The 17636-nt window shown below is 42.1% G+C and overlaps 1 protein-coding gene across 1 annotated transcript in view; it reads left to right on the top strand.

Annotated features, from left to right (window-relative positions):
• The window catches only part of ADAMTS2 (ADAM metallopeptidase with thrombospondin type 1 motif 2), a gene marked incomplete at both ends in the record, with an annotated part of 172509 nt that overhangs the window by 56633 nt on the left and 98240 nt on the right, over nucleotides 1–17636 (top strand). Inside the window, 1 exon segment of the mRNA XM_080627080.1 lies at nucleotides 8389–8548. Within this exon segment, the coding sequence (XP_080483206.1) occupies nucleotides 8389–8548 (160 nt within the window).

Genomic DNA, 17636 nt, shown 5'->3' with positions numbered 1-17636 from the left:
ACATCATGCATAAAAGTGTTGGTCACCCCTGGGCATGTGGCCGGATTTAGAGCTGTTGCATGGAACCGTGTGAAGTAGGTGTGAGATGCTCTATTCCAGGTGGGAATTTTTACCTGCTGGGGGTCTCGCTCTCACTGACGTCAGAAACTGCAGACCAGGAGAACCTGGTTCTGACAAGGTGCACATCTTTCTGGGATGGTGATTATAGGGTGAGCATCCTGAGCCTGCTCACTGTGTGGCTACATGGACACTGGGGCTGCTGTGTGAGAAGGGATGGTAGAGCACAGAGGGAGAGGTGGGAATGGCCCAGGTCAGAGCTGGCTCCTGATGCCCTGCAGCCTGTGCTCTGCAGCTCACACACCCCTTTGGAACATGAAATGTTGCTGCAGTGACATCTTCCAAAGGGAAGATTCAGGATTTCTATAACATAATTTTAAATGACTTTAAATGTTAAGTTTCAACTCAGATTAATGTAATATATAAAACTTTTTCTCCAGTTTGAGGTCTGGATCCTTTTATATTGTTTACCATAGCAGAGACCTAGACTCTGTTCCTACCCATTAATGAATCTGATCCTGCTCTGCTGAATTCAGGATGAAGACTGGGGAATCATTGCAGCAATGCTTTGGTGATAGTCTTTGGCCTGTGTTATGTAGAAGGTCAGACTAAACTGCTTTAATATTTATGATTCCATTTATGAATCCTGACCTTGAGATTTATGACTGTGACACCCTTTGACTTCAGTGGGTGGTGGTTTGTGCCTTAAGCAAATATATTTTTGCAAAGAAACTTGTGTAGCAACTCTCCCATTTTGTGAGTTTGAGCTGAAGAGCTTTCCAGTCAGACTGGTTTTGTTTTCTTGCAGAATGTCAATTCAATTTTATTGCTGAGGGTAGGACTCAACTATGCATTTTGTCAAAGGGACCTCAGAACTGCTTTACTTCAAATGGTTCCTTGTGTTAAAATTGGGAAAGTTAATGCTTTTGGATCTTGCTGTTAGCAAATTCAAGGACTTGATATTCATGCTTTTCCTCCCTGAAAGATTAAAATTGAGAAACTCTGTTGCAGGGAACAGCAATTGCTATTCCCTGCTTGCAACAACAGCAATCAAGTTTACAATCCCCTGAGTCTGCAAGATCTGCCGCATTTATCATTTTCATTCTTAACAGCTATTTAATAACTCACCTCTTTCCCACTTGGAATTATACATACCTGTGGACATCAAGCCCAGAGACTTTCCAAAATGTTCTTGCTTAAGCATTATTTTAGCTGAAAGAGCTGTTTAAAGAGCTGCAGAATTCTAATAGCTGCTGCAGCTGAACTCTTTGGAAGCGAGGTTCCTTCTGGTGGTGGTAGAGGCATCCGAAAGGTGGAAGCCAACCTGCATCACGCTCTCAATTTGCCTGCTTCAGAGTCTCCATTATACTTTTTGCAGGCTGTACTTACTCTGTATTTGCTGCAGATACTCATTTTGCAGAAAGCCATGCTTTTGTGTATTACCCAAACCTTTAAAATGAGATTTACCTCTTGTGATCTACTTGGATTCAGAGGTGAGTGGCTGCTGGGAAGGGACAGGTTATATGTGGCAGAGGCAGGAGATTGATCATGGTCCTGGTCTCCTGCACAGCTGCTGGCCCCAGGCAGGCACTGAGTGACAGAGGTGAGACTGGGAACTTCCTTTGAAGGCAGAGAAGTTGGAAGCAATGTTTTTAGCATTGTCCACTGGTAAAAGCCCAGGCGCTGTGGCCAGGACGCTTGTCTTGAAATCTGCTGGCATTGCTTTGTGAAAGCACTTTAATTGTGTCTGTTTTCTCGATGGTTCAGTGAGAACGAGACACAGTCTGTCTGACTATTGTGTCTTTAAAAACCACAGAAAAACCTTTTGAGTTTTTAAAGTGAGTTATACCCTACAAGATTTGGGTCCAAATTCACAGCTGCTATAAACTAAGGCAGTTCTTTTAGCTCCAGGTTATACTGGCTGCAGATTTGTCCCGCTGCTATTATTAATCACACCTGCAATTGTGTAGTGACTAAGCTGGGCTCCAGGGACTAAACTTTATTTTTGGTAGCAGAGGAAGCGTATAGATGCATGAATGGATGGATGGATACATACCCATCCTCCCTTGAGCTACAAGGACTGTGCAGAAGCAGCCCATCATGAAAGCACTCATGATACAAACAGCTCTCGGATGGTGCTTTTCATTAGTGGATCTCAAAGTACATTAAAAATGTGACCTTATCCCCATTCTGCAGAGGAGAAATAGGGGCCCTAAGTAGCACACAGCTTTCATAAGGCTACCCAGGAGGCTCTGCCCCTCTGTCAGTCTGTCTTATAGACAGACTGATTCCTGTCTTTCTGCATAATTATTTCCCTCTATATCTTTTTGAGGCTATGTGAAAATAAGTCAGCTTAATTGCAAACTGACTTGAAGGAAAGCTGAAAAATGCTCCTTTAGATTAATGGTAATTAGAATCTATATGCTCAGTTTAAAACTTTCTCTTTCTGCCCTTCCCCATCCAACGTGGGACTGAATAAATCAGTGTAGCTCTAGGGCAGCAGCGTACAGCACAGGAGGTGGCAGCATGTTTCAAACGTTTGCTACAATTCCTTCAATACCTCCATTCACTGTAAAGACAGGTGAATTTGCAGCACTGCACAATTCTCCCTCTGCAATCTCAAAGAATCAAATGCAAATTTGACATAAGAAGCTTTCTTTTCACATTGTTATCTATATGAATGAAGCTGAATGGAAATAAAACGCGTCTGTTCCTGAAGAAGTGTACTGTGTGATTTGGAATGAATTGTAGAACTGGAAATGTTGAGAGATCCTGTATGGGCAGGGATGAGTTTGGAAGGTCTTTGTTATGTCCGTAGTTCTGCTGCAGACTTCCTGGGTGATCTTACTCCAGCCATAAGAGCTCCTGGTGCATCAGACCCATTCTAATGTAATTGAACTTATAGCATTTCCATACTTGACTTTAGTGCTGGGCGGACACATCTGTTGTTGTTTGGGAAAAGCATGTTCCTGTACTTCTAGGACCTAGGGAAGGACCATAAATAAAAATAACGTGGAATTTGCTTTCAGCTTCTCTGCTATATTAGAGCCAGTTTTGGTCAAACATAATAGCAGTTGTGTATTTAGGGTAGAGGCACATTGATACAAAAATAGAATAGGACCTTGTCCAATAAGCGGTCCTGCAAATATAAATATTTTCTCTTTCAAGTCATCTACAGAGTATTCATTGGCATCTATACAGTGAAATGCAAATGTCCTCTCTGTGCTTCTCTGTGAATTGACTGTTGGGAGGATCCCATATTACAAATTCCCCTTTGGAGACTTCACTGACGTTGCAGAGAGTTCAGGCTCCTAACCCAGGCATTGAGGTTAAGAATCAGATAGTTTGAACTCCCCTTTGATTTCAAGAAAATCACCTGAAAATCAGGACTGTGTTTAGGATTTGTTTATGCCGTGTGGCTGGTTGCCTCTTTCAGAATCAAATACTCAGGAAAATAGAGCTCTCTCTATAGAAATACAGTTTCTGAGAGTTTCTGAAACCCTTTGCTTTTGTAGGTTACTAATTTTGTTTAAGCAGACACGTGGATTTTTTTTTATTTATTAATTTCAGGTTTGTTCATATTTAATTTTAGCTTCCTGTCTGTATCATGTGCTTGGAGCTTGAGAAGTAAATCTGCCTTTATGTGGCAATGAGAAACTTTGTAAAGCTGTACTAATGAGGAAGAAAATGAACATTAATTAAACTTGTGGTTACAGAATGGGCTGAGGCTCTGGAGTCCTGAAGCAGCAGCTAGATGGGTTACTTCATTACAGCCTAGAACAGCGAACTGTGATGTGAATGGGAATGAGGAGACAATTAAGTTGCTCACCAACTGCAGAGCCAGTGAGACATTTAATTAGCCACAGGAGCTAATGCTCTAAAACCTGGAGTTTTCTGTAGATCTAAATATGCCAGGCAGGATTCCTGTCAAATTAGACTTCTAAAGAATGTCTTTAGAAGTGCAGGAAGGGTTGAGGATGCTGAAAAGACTGAGAAGAGACCTGCTCTTCACTGGGCTCTGTGCTGGAGAGGAGCTCTCCATCCTGGTGGATAGGACTAGTGGAATTACCTTGGGCTGAAAGCCCATGTAGCCACTGCCATTGCCAGTATATGTAGATCCTGTGGTCTTCAGGAAGCCCCGCTATCCCTGAGAGAGACCAGTGGAGCTTTAAACCTCAGCCCTGTGTATTGCAATGGACTCGTTTGTGGCTTATCAATGTGATTCTTGTCTTAATTAGGACAGTCATTCCCTGCCTTCCTTGTGAGATTTTTCCAGTGTTGCTTTCACTTCTAAGGAACAGCCTTGCTAACCTTAGCAGTGGTTTTGATTCTCTGGAACTGCAGTTTCCTTTTGATTAAGTGTCTTCTGCTCGAGTCTTTAATGCATATTAATGAGTGCTAAGCAGTGCTTGACTTGAGTAATTTGCAGCTGGGATCTAAAAGCCCTTGGAAGCAACGCCTGGAGATGTCCCATTTAGGGAAATAGCAGGATATTACAGGGTCTTTGCTGCAGTTCGGTGCATTCCAAAGGCAAACAATTTTTCAATTAATTTATATTTTTATTAGTCACAAGACACAGTCGCTGCTGCCATCATTATTTAGCAATATTCCCATATTTGCTTTAGTTTCAGATTAAAAGTCCCAGAAGAGGGGAAGAGGTAACCGCTCAGCATTATTTCCAGAACTGGAAGTCCTTTCCATGGAGATGCCTCATCCCACACCCAGCTCTGCATCACACAGCCCATGTGTGGCTGGAGGGTGTAGTGCAGTGGGAGCACCGCTAATCCCAAACTCCTGCAAGTACAGCAGTCCCAGATGGGTAATGAGCAGTATAGGACAGAAAATTGCTGTTGATGGATGCTGCTTTTAAGCTTTTAGTTTATGAACGCAACTGCTGTTCTTCTGTTCAGAACTTGGGGAAACTGGTAATAGAAGGGCTTAATTCTGCTTTCACACCCCCTGGAGTGAATGGGCAGACAGTGGCCCAAGAGCTTTCTGAAGTCATAGAATCCCAGACTGGTTTGGGTTGAAGGGACCTTAAAGCTCATCTGATTCCAACCCACTGCCGTGGGCAGGAACACCTTCCACTAGAGCAGGTTGCTCCAAGCCCTGTCCAGTCTGGCCCTTAGCACTCCCACATTTCTCTGGGTGATCTGTACCAATTTGTCACCACCCTCATAATGAGCTTCTTGGTGGCTTTTTGAGGCTGTTCTGAATGGTATCAGGACAAATGCATTAGGAAATTCATCTTGAGCTTTTCATGTTACAAGCTCTTGGCAAAAAGATAACAAATCAGCCCTTGTAATTATCCTGCAAGACTGTTGTTATGCTGGTTCAGAGGTGGAGAAATGGAAGTAAAGAGGTTAAATGTCTTGCTGAAAGCAGCAAGGAAATGTGTGGTGGAGACATTGAGGAGCCCCACATATTTCTTAATGAATCATTTATAACTGTGTGTATATTATTAGGCAGATGGCTTGAACCATGGATTGCTGTAGGAACTGTGTTGCCATCGAAATAATTTTCTTCTTCAAGTCTTAAACAGCCATTTTTTCTTTTTTTTATTTCATAAGAATATTGTTGGCTAAATCAAGGACTATGTAGGATATACAATATATAAAAATATATAATTCTTTTACAGTTCAAACACAAATGAACTCTTTCTTAATAATTCTCTCCAAAAATAACTGATATGTTTCTCAGGACTAAGGGAAAAGAGAAATTCCAGCGTAGTCCAAGATTAGAAAGAGAAAAGAAATATTCAGTCATGTTTGAAGGTTAAATTCCTTCCTTTCTACACTCCAATGGAATTGGGAATGTGCAGCATGGTGTTGTGTCTATCCCAGAAGCAGCAGTGTGTGAAATAGGAGCACCTGATGGATGGCCTGCTATTTAGCAGTATTCAGTGCCACATGAATCCCCCTGCATGCAAAAGGGCCAGCACCAGGCACAATATCTTCAGGGAACATCAGTGTTTGATCACTGGTTTTGTGTCTTGGGAACCAGCATTCAAGCATCTCTATTGTTTAGTCTTACAGCCTGTCCCAGGCTGTCATCTTCATGATCTCAGCAAGGGGGTCTTCACTCTGACCCAGATGTTTGCTTTTCCAAAAGGCCACCATGCCCTCAAGCTAAAGTTCACCTGTAAAAGTTGCTCTTCTGTCTTATCAGTTCAAGTGCTGGTTGTAGAAGTTGCCTATCTGTAAACCTGAGGAGGAGATCTAGATTCCTCCAAACTCCCATCAGTGCTCCCTACTGCATACAATGTACAGCAGTGTCTTCTCCAGGATCCTGAAGTATGGTTTGCATTTTAAACTAAGATCTGGCAATACTAGGTTTATAAATCCAGGAATACATCCGAGCATGCGCACAACCCTGGAGCTCACTTGCAATGGGCAAAATCCCATTTTTTTTCTTCCTGACAGTCAAGCTGTCTGTGTATTTCTCCTGGGTCTATGCATGGTGTGTGGATTGCAGTCTGTGCAGCTGAGCATGCAAATGCTTGTTCCTTCTTGATCTTTAGTTGTACATTTCTTATAAAAAGGCTTTAAAATGTCTGGATATAATATTTAAGATGCAGAAGAAGTGTGTGTTCATGCAATTAAACTATGCATTTATAGGAGAATAACATCCACTCTGAATTTTTCATGTTTCATTTTTACAGTAAAAGATCAGTTGCTGTCTCTGGGTTCAGGACTTATTTTCTTGCTTGTCTTAGCTTCCTTGAGCTGCTGAGCCTGTCTCACCTTTTTTGTGTCTGATATGGAATCTAAATTAGATAAGAAGAAACAGGACAGGATTTCAAATTCAGTTTCCTTTATACAGGCAGAATGGCATCGGTTTAAATTGCTTCGATGTAATTTTGCTTCTTTAATCTTTCCCTTTCAATCTGTTTTTGTGTACATTATATATATGAAATCTGGGACTGGAAATCTTGCCTAATATAAGTTAAGACATGACAAATGAACCTGACATTTTTCCAAGGAGGGAACCAAAGAACATACTGTATTTATAGCAGTAGGAATCTAGTTTGCTGGTAGTAGAAGAAAAAATGTGTTGTATGAGAACTTTAGTGCTAGGATATGATAACAGTGTTTAGATGATGCTTGTTTCAAGTGAAGATGCTGGGTTCAAAGGAGTCAAACTGGTTCTCCTGGAAGCTTGAGGTAAGGCTTCACCCAACAGAGGATTTAGGCTCCCAGAAGCTCAGGTAGCAAGGTGACATGTGTCAGTGTCCAGACACTCTTCTGTGCCCAGTTTGAAAGTCTGGTGACTCCAGGATAACCAGTGGGCAGAATGGGAAAGAGCAGGATGAAGGAGCTTCTGAAGGTTGGTTCTGGGGCTTCACTCAATAGTAATCTGAGCTATTTCTCTCACATGAATAGTAAGACTTTCTGTTTACAAGCGAAGAGTTCATTAGTTTAAGTTCTCAAACACAGATGTACAAACATATGCAGAAAAATTGATTCAAGCCAAGCATCTCTGCAAGCCAGCTACTGGCTTCTGTGACCTTCTGCAGTGGGGCAGGACTGCAAGAGGAGGCAAATGCCTTGGACGATGTGCCTGAGATGTTCCACCTGCATGAAGATGCTGAAAAGATGTTTTCTTTTGAAAGTTTTCAGTCTTTATGAGGGCTTCCCCTGAACACAGTGAGAATTGCTGGGGTGCTTTGTGGAAATGCAGATTTCTCTTTTTTCCATGCCAGGGTACCTGGTCTGGTCTGAATAAGTCTTTATTTCATAGCAATGCACTACTGACACCTTTTCTGAACTAGTTGTGGCTAATTCTTGAAAGAGTGTTTTGTAAAGCTGAACCCTCTGTCTCAAGGGGGAAATAGTCACAAAGCTCAGTCGCCTGCATGGGAGACGTGGTACTTTTCTGTCTTGCTTCTGAACAGAAGGGCTGTGTTTTTTGGCTCTTGAACTGCACATCAGGACCAGCTTACGGTGCTGAACTGATCTTTTATTTAGAAGAGAGAGTAAACACTGGATCACCCTAGGCCTGATGGATAGCTAAGGTTGTAGTAACTTTCATTGTAGCTTTTTACTAATAGGGAGTGTATTTCCTAGGCACGTCCTTAGACCTGCACTTTGCTCCTGTGGTTTGAGGAGAAGTCTTTTTGGTTCAGGGTTGTACCTTTTGTCCTTTCTTGTCAACTTGGGGAAATGATGCTTGGTTTTGCTGTAATAAAGGATTCACCTGGTTTCCTCTCTCCATCCTAATTGCTCTCTAGAGAGCACTAAAGTGTGCTTAAGCATACTGCAACTGTTTACTCACAACGTCTGCTGTATGTGCAGTAATGCAAAATGGTCGATCTCTGCCCTGTCGCTGCAGGCTGGCATGATCCGCACAGACAAGGACGAGTTCTTCATTGAACCTCTGGAGAAGGGGGCCCAAGAGGAGGAGGAGGGAGGAGGCCGAACGCATGTGGTCTATCGCAGAGCAGCTGCCAAGAAGCAGCTTCCTATTGAGAATGTGGATACCCTGTATGAAGGTAAGGCAGAGATGTTAATGCCAGCTGATGTATAGTGTAGCTGAAGGCATGTGGCCAATGTGAGCTGCTGTCTCTGGCTTTTTATCCTTGAAAATGGATATGTGTTCTCCCACTGTGGATGAAAAGATAGGGAAGGAGTTGAGCACTTTGGCTGTGCTAAGCAAGTGCTGCAGCAGCCAAAACCATCTCCAGGATGGTGGAAGTGTCCTGTGTCCCACTGAGTCCCCGGGTCACAGCAGAACAAGGGGATGGTGGATGAGGTGCTTGTGCCTACTAGGGACCAGTTGGAAAGACTGTGTTGGAAGGCTGTGGCAAGTACACCAAAGCTGATGTGGTACACAGGCTTCTCATTGACAGTGTCTTCACTGGGCTGGATTTAATCCCAGCAGGAACATAATGGTATCTTCAGATACGGACACATTCTTGCTTTATTTATGTGTTTCCAAGTATGGAATTTAATGTTCTTGGCCTTTTGGCTAAGATCAAGTGTAGTGTAGCGTAGTACTAAGTATGTGATAGACAGTGATGGAGTAACTGGAGCTAAACATAAACACCTGTTCTATGTGGTATTTTCTATTCCTGTGGTAACTGCTCGGATGTTGCACCTTGTTTTCTGAATAAACAAGGGATGCAAATCTGCTAAGTGAATGTTTTGACAGCCAGTGTTAACACTGAGATTAACTGGGTCATTTGAGTGGAAACAGCAAAATAGCTCCATTTTTGTTCCAACTGTGTCTACCAAACTGCAGAGTTATTTGCCACTCATACCCTAGTATTATCTTCTTTCAGTATAATACATTTTCAAGTATAATGCAATGTGTTAGATTGTCCTTTGTAGAAATCTTCTCAGTGATCCCCATCCCTCTTTTATGCTACCTTAAGCATTTTCAAAAGACAATGAGTACAGTGCCTGTTGTAAAAATTCTACTCTTGCATATAGTAATCCCCAGAAACTGCTTGAAGGAACAGAGTCACAGGGATGAGGCACTGAAATTAGGGCCAAGTGAACCATATACATTTCTCAATGTGAAGCTGAAATGGGGAGAGAGAAGGCCGCAAGCAAGAGCATTCAACTATTTTTTCCCCATTTTGGCCATCAAAACGATCCATGAATTTTGTGGCTGTTGGGCTCTCCTGGTTGCCTTCTACTTGTTATGGAGCAGAGCTGAGGGATACAGGAGTCTGAGCACCAAAATCCCAGGTTCATAGGATGGAAGCTGCTCTGTCAGTAGATGTTTATAAAATTATTGCAGTGTTGGAAAATATCAGCCAGTCACTGTGTTTCCTCTTAAACAAAAGAGACTTGATTTTATTCACACCTTATGGCAGTATTTTTGTTTAGGATGGTAAATATTCCTCAGGAGTAGGAGTCTGGTACACAGAAAAAGCGTAAACTGTGCACCAGCTCCAGTTACTGGCATGTGGTACCTGCTGGGGGAAGGCTCTGACAGCAGGAGCTGAAAACACCTCTCTGAAATGCAGCACTGTGCTGCATGGCTTCTCGTGGAGCTGCTCATGGGCTGCCCACCGTGACTGGCAGCAAAGCTACACACTGTGTGTGATGCCACCAGGCTTCTGCATCTGTCACCTCACTGGAGGGCTGGACCTTGCAGGCTCTGGTACAAAGGCACAAGGTAATAATAGCTAACAGCCAGTACGGTGGGATTAAAGAGCAAAAGCCAGGCTGAGATGTAGCACTGACCATGTCTGGAACAGCAGGTGTTGGTGGTAGGGAGGAATTGTGATTTTTCATATTTCCGATTTAAAAATAAGGAAGAAATGCTGAGAGGAGCAATATTCCCCTCCACCCACCCTCTTGATTTGTGAAATTGATTAAAGATTAGTTCTTATTTTGGAAGAAACCGCACTGTACTATACAGGCTTTTCCCTCCATGAAATTCTCTTTGCCTTTAACCAAAAAGGTGAACATCCACTTCAAAACTGGTCTCTTCTCCTCTATCTTTTATTAAACCTGGCTTCCCACCTCTGCTCTGCTCGAGGCAACAGGCATGGAAAGGACACGCTTTCAAAAACTGTAGTTTTATTTCCCAGTTTGTCTTTTTCAGGAGTGCATCTAGTTTTGGTTAACAAACGTCAAAATATTTAGCGACTGGGCGTTAAGCACGTTGTGCTGCTGTTTCCATGGTGCTCTACATTAATCAATGGGCTCATGTGGGAAATACTTAGTAGGGCCCTTTCAACATGCTGTATCCATTTAAAAAAATGAGGTTAACCAAGAGCACTCCCCCTCTTCCACCATCCCTGGAGACATCTGCATTGTTGCCAAGTCCCATAAATTTACATGTGATGAATTGTAACACTTGCTCTATTTTTAAAGGTCCAGCCTCCAGGAATCTTATGAATATGTGATGATGATTTTTTTTTCCTAGGTGAGCTTCTGTCTCCTTTAACTGTTGATAAGAACTTTGCAGTTTCTGACTGTGTAAATATTTTAAAGTAGCGACACAATTATAGTTTCACACATTATACTGTTCCATAATTTTTAAGACGGCATCTTTCAAAGTCCCGTGATATGTTAATTTAATCCCATGATTTGGGAGGGGATTGTGAGTCATAATTTTTGAATGTTTGGGTTTGGATAGATAGATACAAATTCCTTATAACTATTCCTATCTCTGGCTCTCTTCTCATGAGGAACAGGACAAACTGTTCTCTCTCCAGCGAAGCAGGAGGTGAAGGAATTGAAAGCTCCATGAACTTGGAGTTGGGTGGGTCAGTCGTCATTTCAAGGACTTGGGGTTTGTACAGGGGTTGCACTGGACTTTGCATGGCACAAGAGCATTGGGATTTACTCCCACTATCAGCTGGTCTCTTAGGATTCTGCTGTTAGGGAAATCTCTCCAGGTTCTCCTGTGCTCCTTGTGGAGCTGGGTCTGTGGAGCAGTATATCTCAGCTGGGAGCACGAGGCCCTCCTTGTTCTAACTTTAATTACTCTCGTAAGGAATCTATATGGGGACATAGTCTCCTAAATGCTGTCCTTCTGGATAGTGGTTTGTTGGAGATCTCAGTGCCCTGAGTCAATGTGCATGCCCCCATGTCTGCTCAAGCAGAGAGCTGCAAGACAGTGGGAGAGAGGTCCCTACCGCTGATGGGCAGCTGATCTTCCCCAAAAGACAACTAGGAAGAACCATTGACCGGTTGTGAGGGTAGATTCATGCATAAAGGGAAGAAAAATGCATTTTCCCAACTGTGGAAGTAAATTCTAGGTTGTGCTGACAGGTACAGTGATGTAGATCTGACAGCAGGGTTTTTCTAGCATTTTCTATATGCTACAACCTGGTCTAGTGGAAGGTGTCCCTGCCCTTGGCAGGGGGTTGGAACTGGATGAGCTTTAAGGTCCTTTTCAACCCAAACCATTCCATGATTCAATGATTTTATTATCTATCATTTATATTATAGTACGGGAAATTGTGATTTTATGTCTTCTGTTTAAAAAATATGAACAAACAAACCCCATAACCTCCTAAACCCTGGGGAGCTCAAGGTATGCATCTTCTTTTATGAAGGCTCTGCTGACGTGCTGGGTTTTAAGAAGTGGAATGTGCTGGGAGAGGACGGATGTGAATCAGGTCTGATTTCAGACCCTGCCAGGTTTGCTTCTGCGTTTACATAAATGCTATCAGATCTTGGGAAAAGTAAGCACTTGTTTTGGCAGTGTGAATCATTGTGTTTTGACTGGTGTAGGATTATCTGGTGTTTGCGAGAATCACAGGGTAAAGGGTGTAATATTTCTACTTGTTTTTCCCCTCTCAAACAGTACTATTTGTTAATATACTGGAAAAACGTATGCATCATATTTTAGGCAACTAATAATCTGCAGCAGAGTAGTGCTATGAAAGTCTGTGCGAGCTCACTGCAGATTAGGCTTAATTGTGTTGGAAAGAGAAATATTTTCATGTAGTGGTTAATGTATTGCAGGTATGGTAGGAATAAACCCTATTTTTTCTGGCAACTGCTTTTACTACTTGCACGCATATTATAATTTATTTGCCTTTAGATAAAAATAAGCAGCATGTTGAAAATATTTGAATATTTCCAGTTGAATTCCTTCTTATGAAGATGAGAAATGTTGCTTGACAGCAGTAAAACTTCCTACATGAGAGAGCTAGAATTAAACAGGCAAGTTAGAGGAGGTTGTTCTTTCTTGAAACTGCTGGGTTTTTGCTTGAATGTTCTTTAGATGTTAAGTGAAAAGATGGCAAGTATTTAATTAATGGGTATGATGAGGTCTGGAAAACCAGCTTGATTTTTGTCTCTAAAGACAATCTGATTATCAGGCTTGTAAGCTTTAATATCACATTTCCCCAGCTCAATTACAGTGTCTGTTATATTGATCAACTGAAAGGAAATGATTATACTAAAACTTCCTTAAGGTTTGTCTTTTCCCTCAAAATCATTGTCTGAATACACTGCTCAGAGTTTTATTGTATTGCTTGAGTGATGAGAAACAGAAACTCAGCTTTAGTTGACAGTTTTATTTACTGCACAGATGAAAGATGACCTTAGCCCAGAACAGTTTATTACTGAGGAAGACAGCAAGGTAACTCCAAATGTGCTTAAACCAGGCAGACAGTTGTTTCTTTAACTGCTAATTAAACCCCTTGGAATGGCCAAACCCAGTTTGACGCAAGTCCCATCACGAATGTGCTCTGGGCAGATGGGATGGACAGACTCACAGGCTCCCAGCCTCTGCTCATGACCCTTTCCTACAGCAATACCTGGGTATGCTTTTGGTCAGACTTTCAGAGGGTGGTGGCTTGATGCTGGAAGATGTGATCATTTTGGGTGACTCTGTGATGTACTTCTTGGGGCAAACCCCACCATCTTTATGTTGTGTTTGGATTTGTTTTAGTTTTATTACTGTCTCCTTTCTTTATGTGGAGGGTGGGTAACATCCCCCCAGCCATAAACACTACCAAAAAGTCAGGTAGAAGGACAGAAACAAGTTGCTGTTTCTAGTCCATAGAGGCAAACAGCTCCTTTCTGACCCAAAACCTCATCAGAGCAGGACTGCTCCTCAGTCCTGTTACTGACACCTCCTGCCCCTCCATGATGCAGAAGGACAAAAGCCTTTCCTGCTCCTCACACTGATGGGATGTTTGGGAGCTCTGAGGTGTTGGGGGTCAATTCAGCAGGAGAGAAATCCATGTTAATTGAAGCTGAAACAACCAAACACCAGAAGCTGTTGGAAAAGATGGAAATACAATAAAGTTGTAACAACTCAGTCGCCAGAGCTTTGCAGGATTTAGAGATGATATTTCAAAGGAAGACTTCTCCATCATAGTCCATCAAGCTGTCAATGCCATTGATTTACTAATGTATTTAAATTACTTTTTAGAAACCAACATGCATCTGGTGTATATTTTTCTGGACTGCCTGAAATGACACTCAGGTTGGCTGAGGGCTGGCTGCTTGCCATCCTAATTTACAGAAACTTTCCTGGTTACCTTTGCAGGGGAACAGTTCCTTCAGGAAACTGAAGTTTCTCCCGAATTCAATCAATATTTCCTCTCAGCATGTACTCCTGCTGATTAATTAATGTTCCCTTATTTTGCAGTCAGTAAGGCACTGATGACAATATTTTTTGTCTCCTTCCTACATCATCTGTGCATGATAAATACATCTGTCTTTCTCTCCTGGCTCGGGTGTTCTCTGAATTCCACATTGCAGATTCATGGGGCTTTTCTGGGAAGAGAAAGACTGAGATTTCAGTTGCGAATCAACTTCTGAATAAGAAGCAAGGTTATACACTCCTGACAAAACAAGTCTCCAGGGGGTGGCATTAGGCCATGGGATGTCACCCTGCCCAACCAGAGGCACAGCTGATGAAGCAGTTCTGTGCTAGCACAGGCGAATAAGACCCTTGAAGCAATTTTAGTATGAAACTTTAAGATAAATCTAAAGGTTTCAATTTTATAACAGTGCAATAAATCATCTGGGATGATTAGGTGAAAGCCAACGAACAGTGCTCTTAGATATGCTTGGTGTAAAACACAAAGGAATAGTCTCTTTTTTCCAGAGTTTCTGGAATTTTCTACCATAAGACCTCCCCAGTGAGCGGCCTTAGCTGGGCCATGGGATGCTATCAGGTAAAAAGTCAACCTTTCCAGTGCTCCTGGGACACACAGTTTTCTTTTGCCTGGAAATAAAATTAAGAGATTAATTGAACTTTTTTTTTGTTAATATTAGTAGTTTTGCTGTGTTTTCTTCAGAGGGGAAGTGCTCATGTGACTGAAGACACATGATGATGCACTTGTGTGATCAAGACCGCAGTAAAGCTGTGTGGGCTACTTTTGCAGTGGGCTTTTTTGACTCTTGGAAAATATATTCCATCTTCAAAGGATTATTGCTTTTAATTAAACATTTCCTTTTCCAGAATCTAAAAATCGCTTTCAGAATGATTGAACATTCATTAAATACTTTCTCATTATTATTTCTTCATGATATCAAATCTGTAGCCCCTGCAGCCTTGTTTTGTTTCACCAGTAACATAAATCCTCTTATAGTAAGTAAAAATTGGTGGGGTGGAGTCATTCCTGTAATAAACTGTAACTGAACATGGAATATAGGAACGTAATAATAGTGTGTTGAGAAGCTCAGTTTCTGTATTTATCCCCTCATTTCTCATTAGGTAGTTTGAAACCTATATAGACTTCAAGGAAACACCTCAGTGCATGCTTTACTTTGAGCAGGTTCTTAAGGCAAATAGATTTCAGTGGGACTCAGCTGTGTACCTTAGGCTAAATGCTTTGTATTCTGAATGGAGGAACTAGGCTCTTGGGTTGGTGATGAGGAAGTTACTGGAGCAAGTTACTCTCAGTCAGCTATGCATGAATTAAAGAGAAACAACTTAATTATTGGTGCTTATTTAAATATCACTGATTTGCTTGTATCATTAGCTAATGTAAAATATAGAATTAATTTCATTCTTAATTGTTGAGTTCATTTCAGCTTCTCCACTGAATTCAAATGCTATGATGAGGCTCTGCTAAGTGAATGTTGTGAACAGTTTCCAGCTGGAGTTGAGTATTGCCAAACACTGCTAACTACAACAAAACGATAATAAATCTGATACTGGTCTATAAAGCAACAGTTTCCAGTTCTCATACACATAGTCCTGCAAAACTTACGTGAGAAGCTCTGATGAAAGCATAGGGGAAGTGCTCATTTTATCTTTCACATTCTTCTCTCAATTAATTCAGCGCTAGGGGTGTGTGAAACTAGGCTTGATGAATCACTTGTTTGTTTATGTTTGCGTTTAGTTAACACTTGTTTGTTTACAGATACATTTAGGGAGACAACAGATTTCACTGAGGTTAATTTTAATTCTTCTTTATAATATCCATTGATCTCACAATCCTGAATGAACTTAGTCACTCGGTCTCCTGGGAGGAAAGAGAGAACCAAATATTTGCCCTTTGGACCAGAGCAGCATAAAGCTTGTTTTTACTGAAAACTGATCCTGTTTCTTGCTGGTAATAGCCCAGTATCAGGGCAGAGTTCATCGGAGCACAGGTCGTGAGTCCAGCCTTGCCTTCAGAGCCCGTGCAAGTGTTTGCATGCAGGAGTGCGCGCAGCCACCCACAGGCATGTGAGGAGTTTCTGCTGATGAAAATGTATGTGCACACCCACATGGTTTCTGCAGCTCCACATTTGCTGGTGAGTTTTTCCACAAAGTGTCATCCGATTGGGGTTTGTTTATTTACAAGCTGTGTTCATGTTGTCCAACCTGCTGAGAAAGACAGAGGATGGCGAGGAGCCAGTGGGTTCTGATGTCTCTGCCAGGCACAAAGAGGGAGAAACTTGTTCACAGAAAGACCTTAATATTCTGTCCTGACAAACTGAAAGCGTTCTGCAACCTGTATCTCCATTTAGGAAATGGATTCTGAAACTGAGAACTCAGAAATACGGGTAGCATGTAGTGTTGCTGTTTTGTACCATGGGATTCAGGCTCTGTGTTTAATAACAATACGCAAAATAGCATCTGGTATGCGTCACCAAAGAAGCTCTAGTAGAAAATGTCGACGAAGCTTTTCTGTTTAAAATGTTTTCTGAGTAAAAGCAGAATAAATTTTGCCTGCTGTCCATGATAATGATGATACAGTGGTTTGATCAGGCTCAAAGCTCCAGGCATCATCAAATGAAAGCAATGGGCAAGCCCAGCATTGCAAGGGAGATGGATATCCTTCAAACATGTAAATTTTTGTCATTTCTTACAGCAGAAGAGCCACATGTGAGGCCTTGTGAAGTGGTCCAGGGCTTAAAAATGTATTCCAGTTGGTTCTGACTATTCTCAGCTGTGTGAAATCTGCTCCTTGGTGCCTGGCCAGTGAAGCAATGCTGTGTGCTGCTGGTATCTCGGTGCTTGCAGAAGGGGCACTGTAAGGATCACTGCATATATAGCATTGCAAGATCCAGCTGGATGGAGAATGGGAAACAATGGCTTGGTCTTTCTCTTCACTAATTGAATTCATGGTGGCTGCTGTACACCGCACATGTTCCTACCAGCAAATGCTGTGTTGCTTGTGAGCTCAATGCTGGTCAAAGGGAGAGTATTTAGTGTTTCAGAGCTGGTGCTACACAGACAGTAAAGCTAATGCCTGAGCTAAAGGGCTGTTTTTTTAATCTGACTGTGTATATGTAGGTGATGCATGATATAATGCATCTTATCTCTGCATTATGTACTGTTCCTTTTAAAAGTCCTTCCTACTGCTCTAAACCCACCTCCCAGTATAGCCACAGCTGCTTCTTCTGCCTCCATCCCTGTTGTAATCATAGGTCCCACATGGGTCTGTGAGATGCAGTAGTGCTGGCAACTCCTGCTTGCAACTACTACCTGCTGGGTGAGCTGGCCAGAGGAAGGGGATACAGAGCACTTCACTTGCCTTTTGTAGAAGAGGTAAGAGGGGCATGCAGCTCTTTGGGCCTGACATTTCCCCCAGGATGAGCAGAGAAGCACATGTTTCTTTGATGCTTACACTTTAGCAAAGCATGTGTTACACTCTGTGGGAGGCTGGAGTACACCTGTAGTAAGCCGGTGGTTGGTATGAATTAGGTGCCTGGTCT

Source organism: Psittacula echo (assembly GCF_963264785.1).
Source record: "Psittacula echo genome assembly, chromosome: 11".
Taxonomy (NCBI): domain Eukaryota; kingdom Metazoa; phylum Chordata; class Aves; order Psittaciformes; family Psittacidae; genus Psittacula; species Psittacula echo.
The sequence above is the reverse complement of the archived record's forward strand: the minus strand, read 5'-3'. Positions and strand labels throughout refer to the sequence as shown.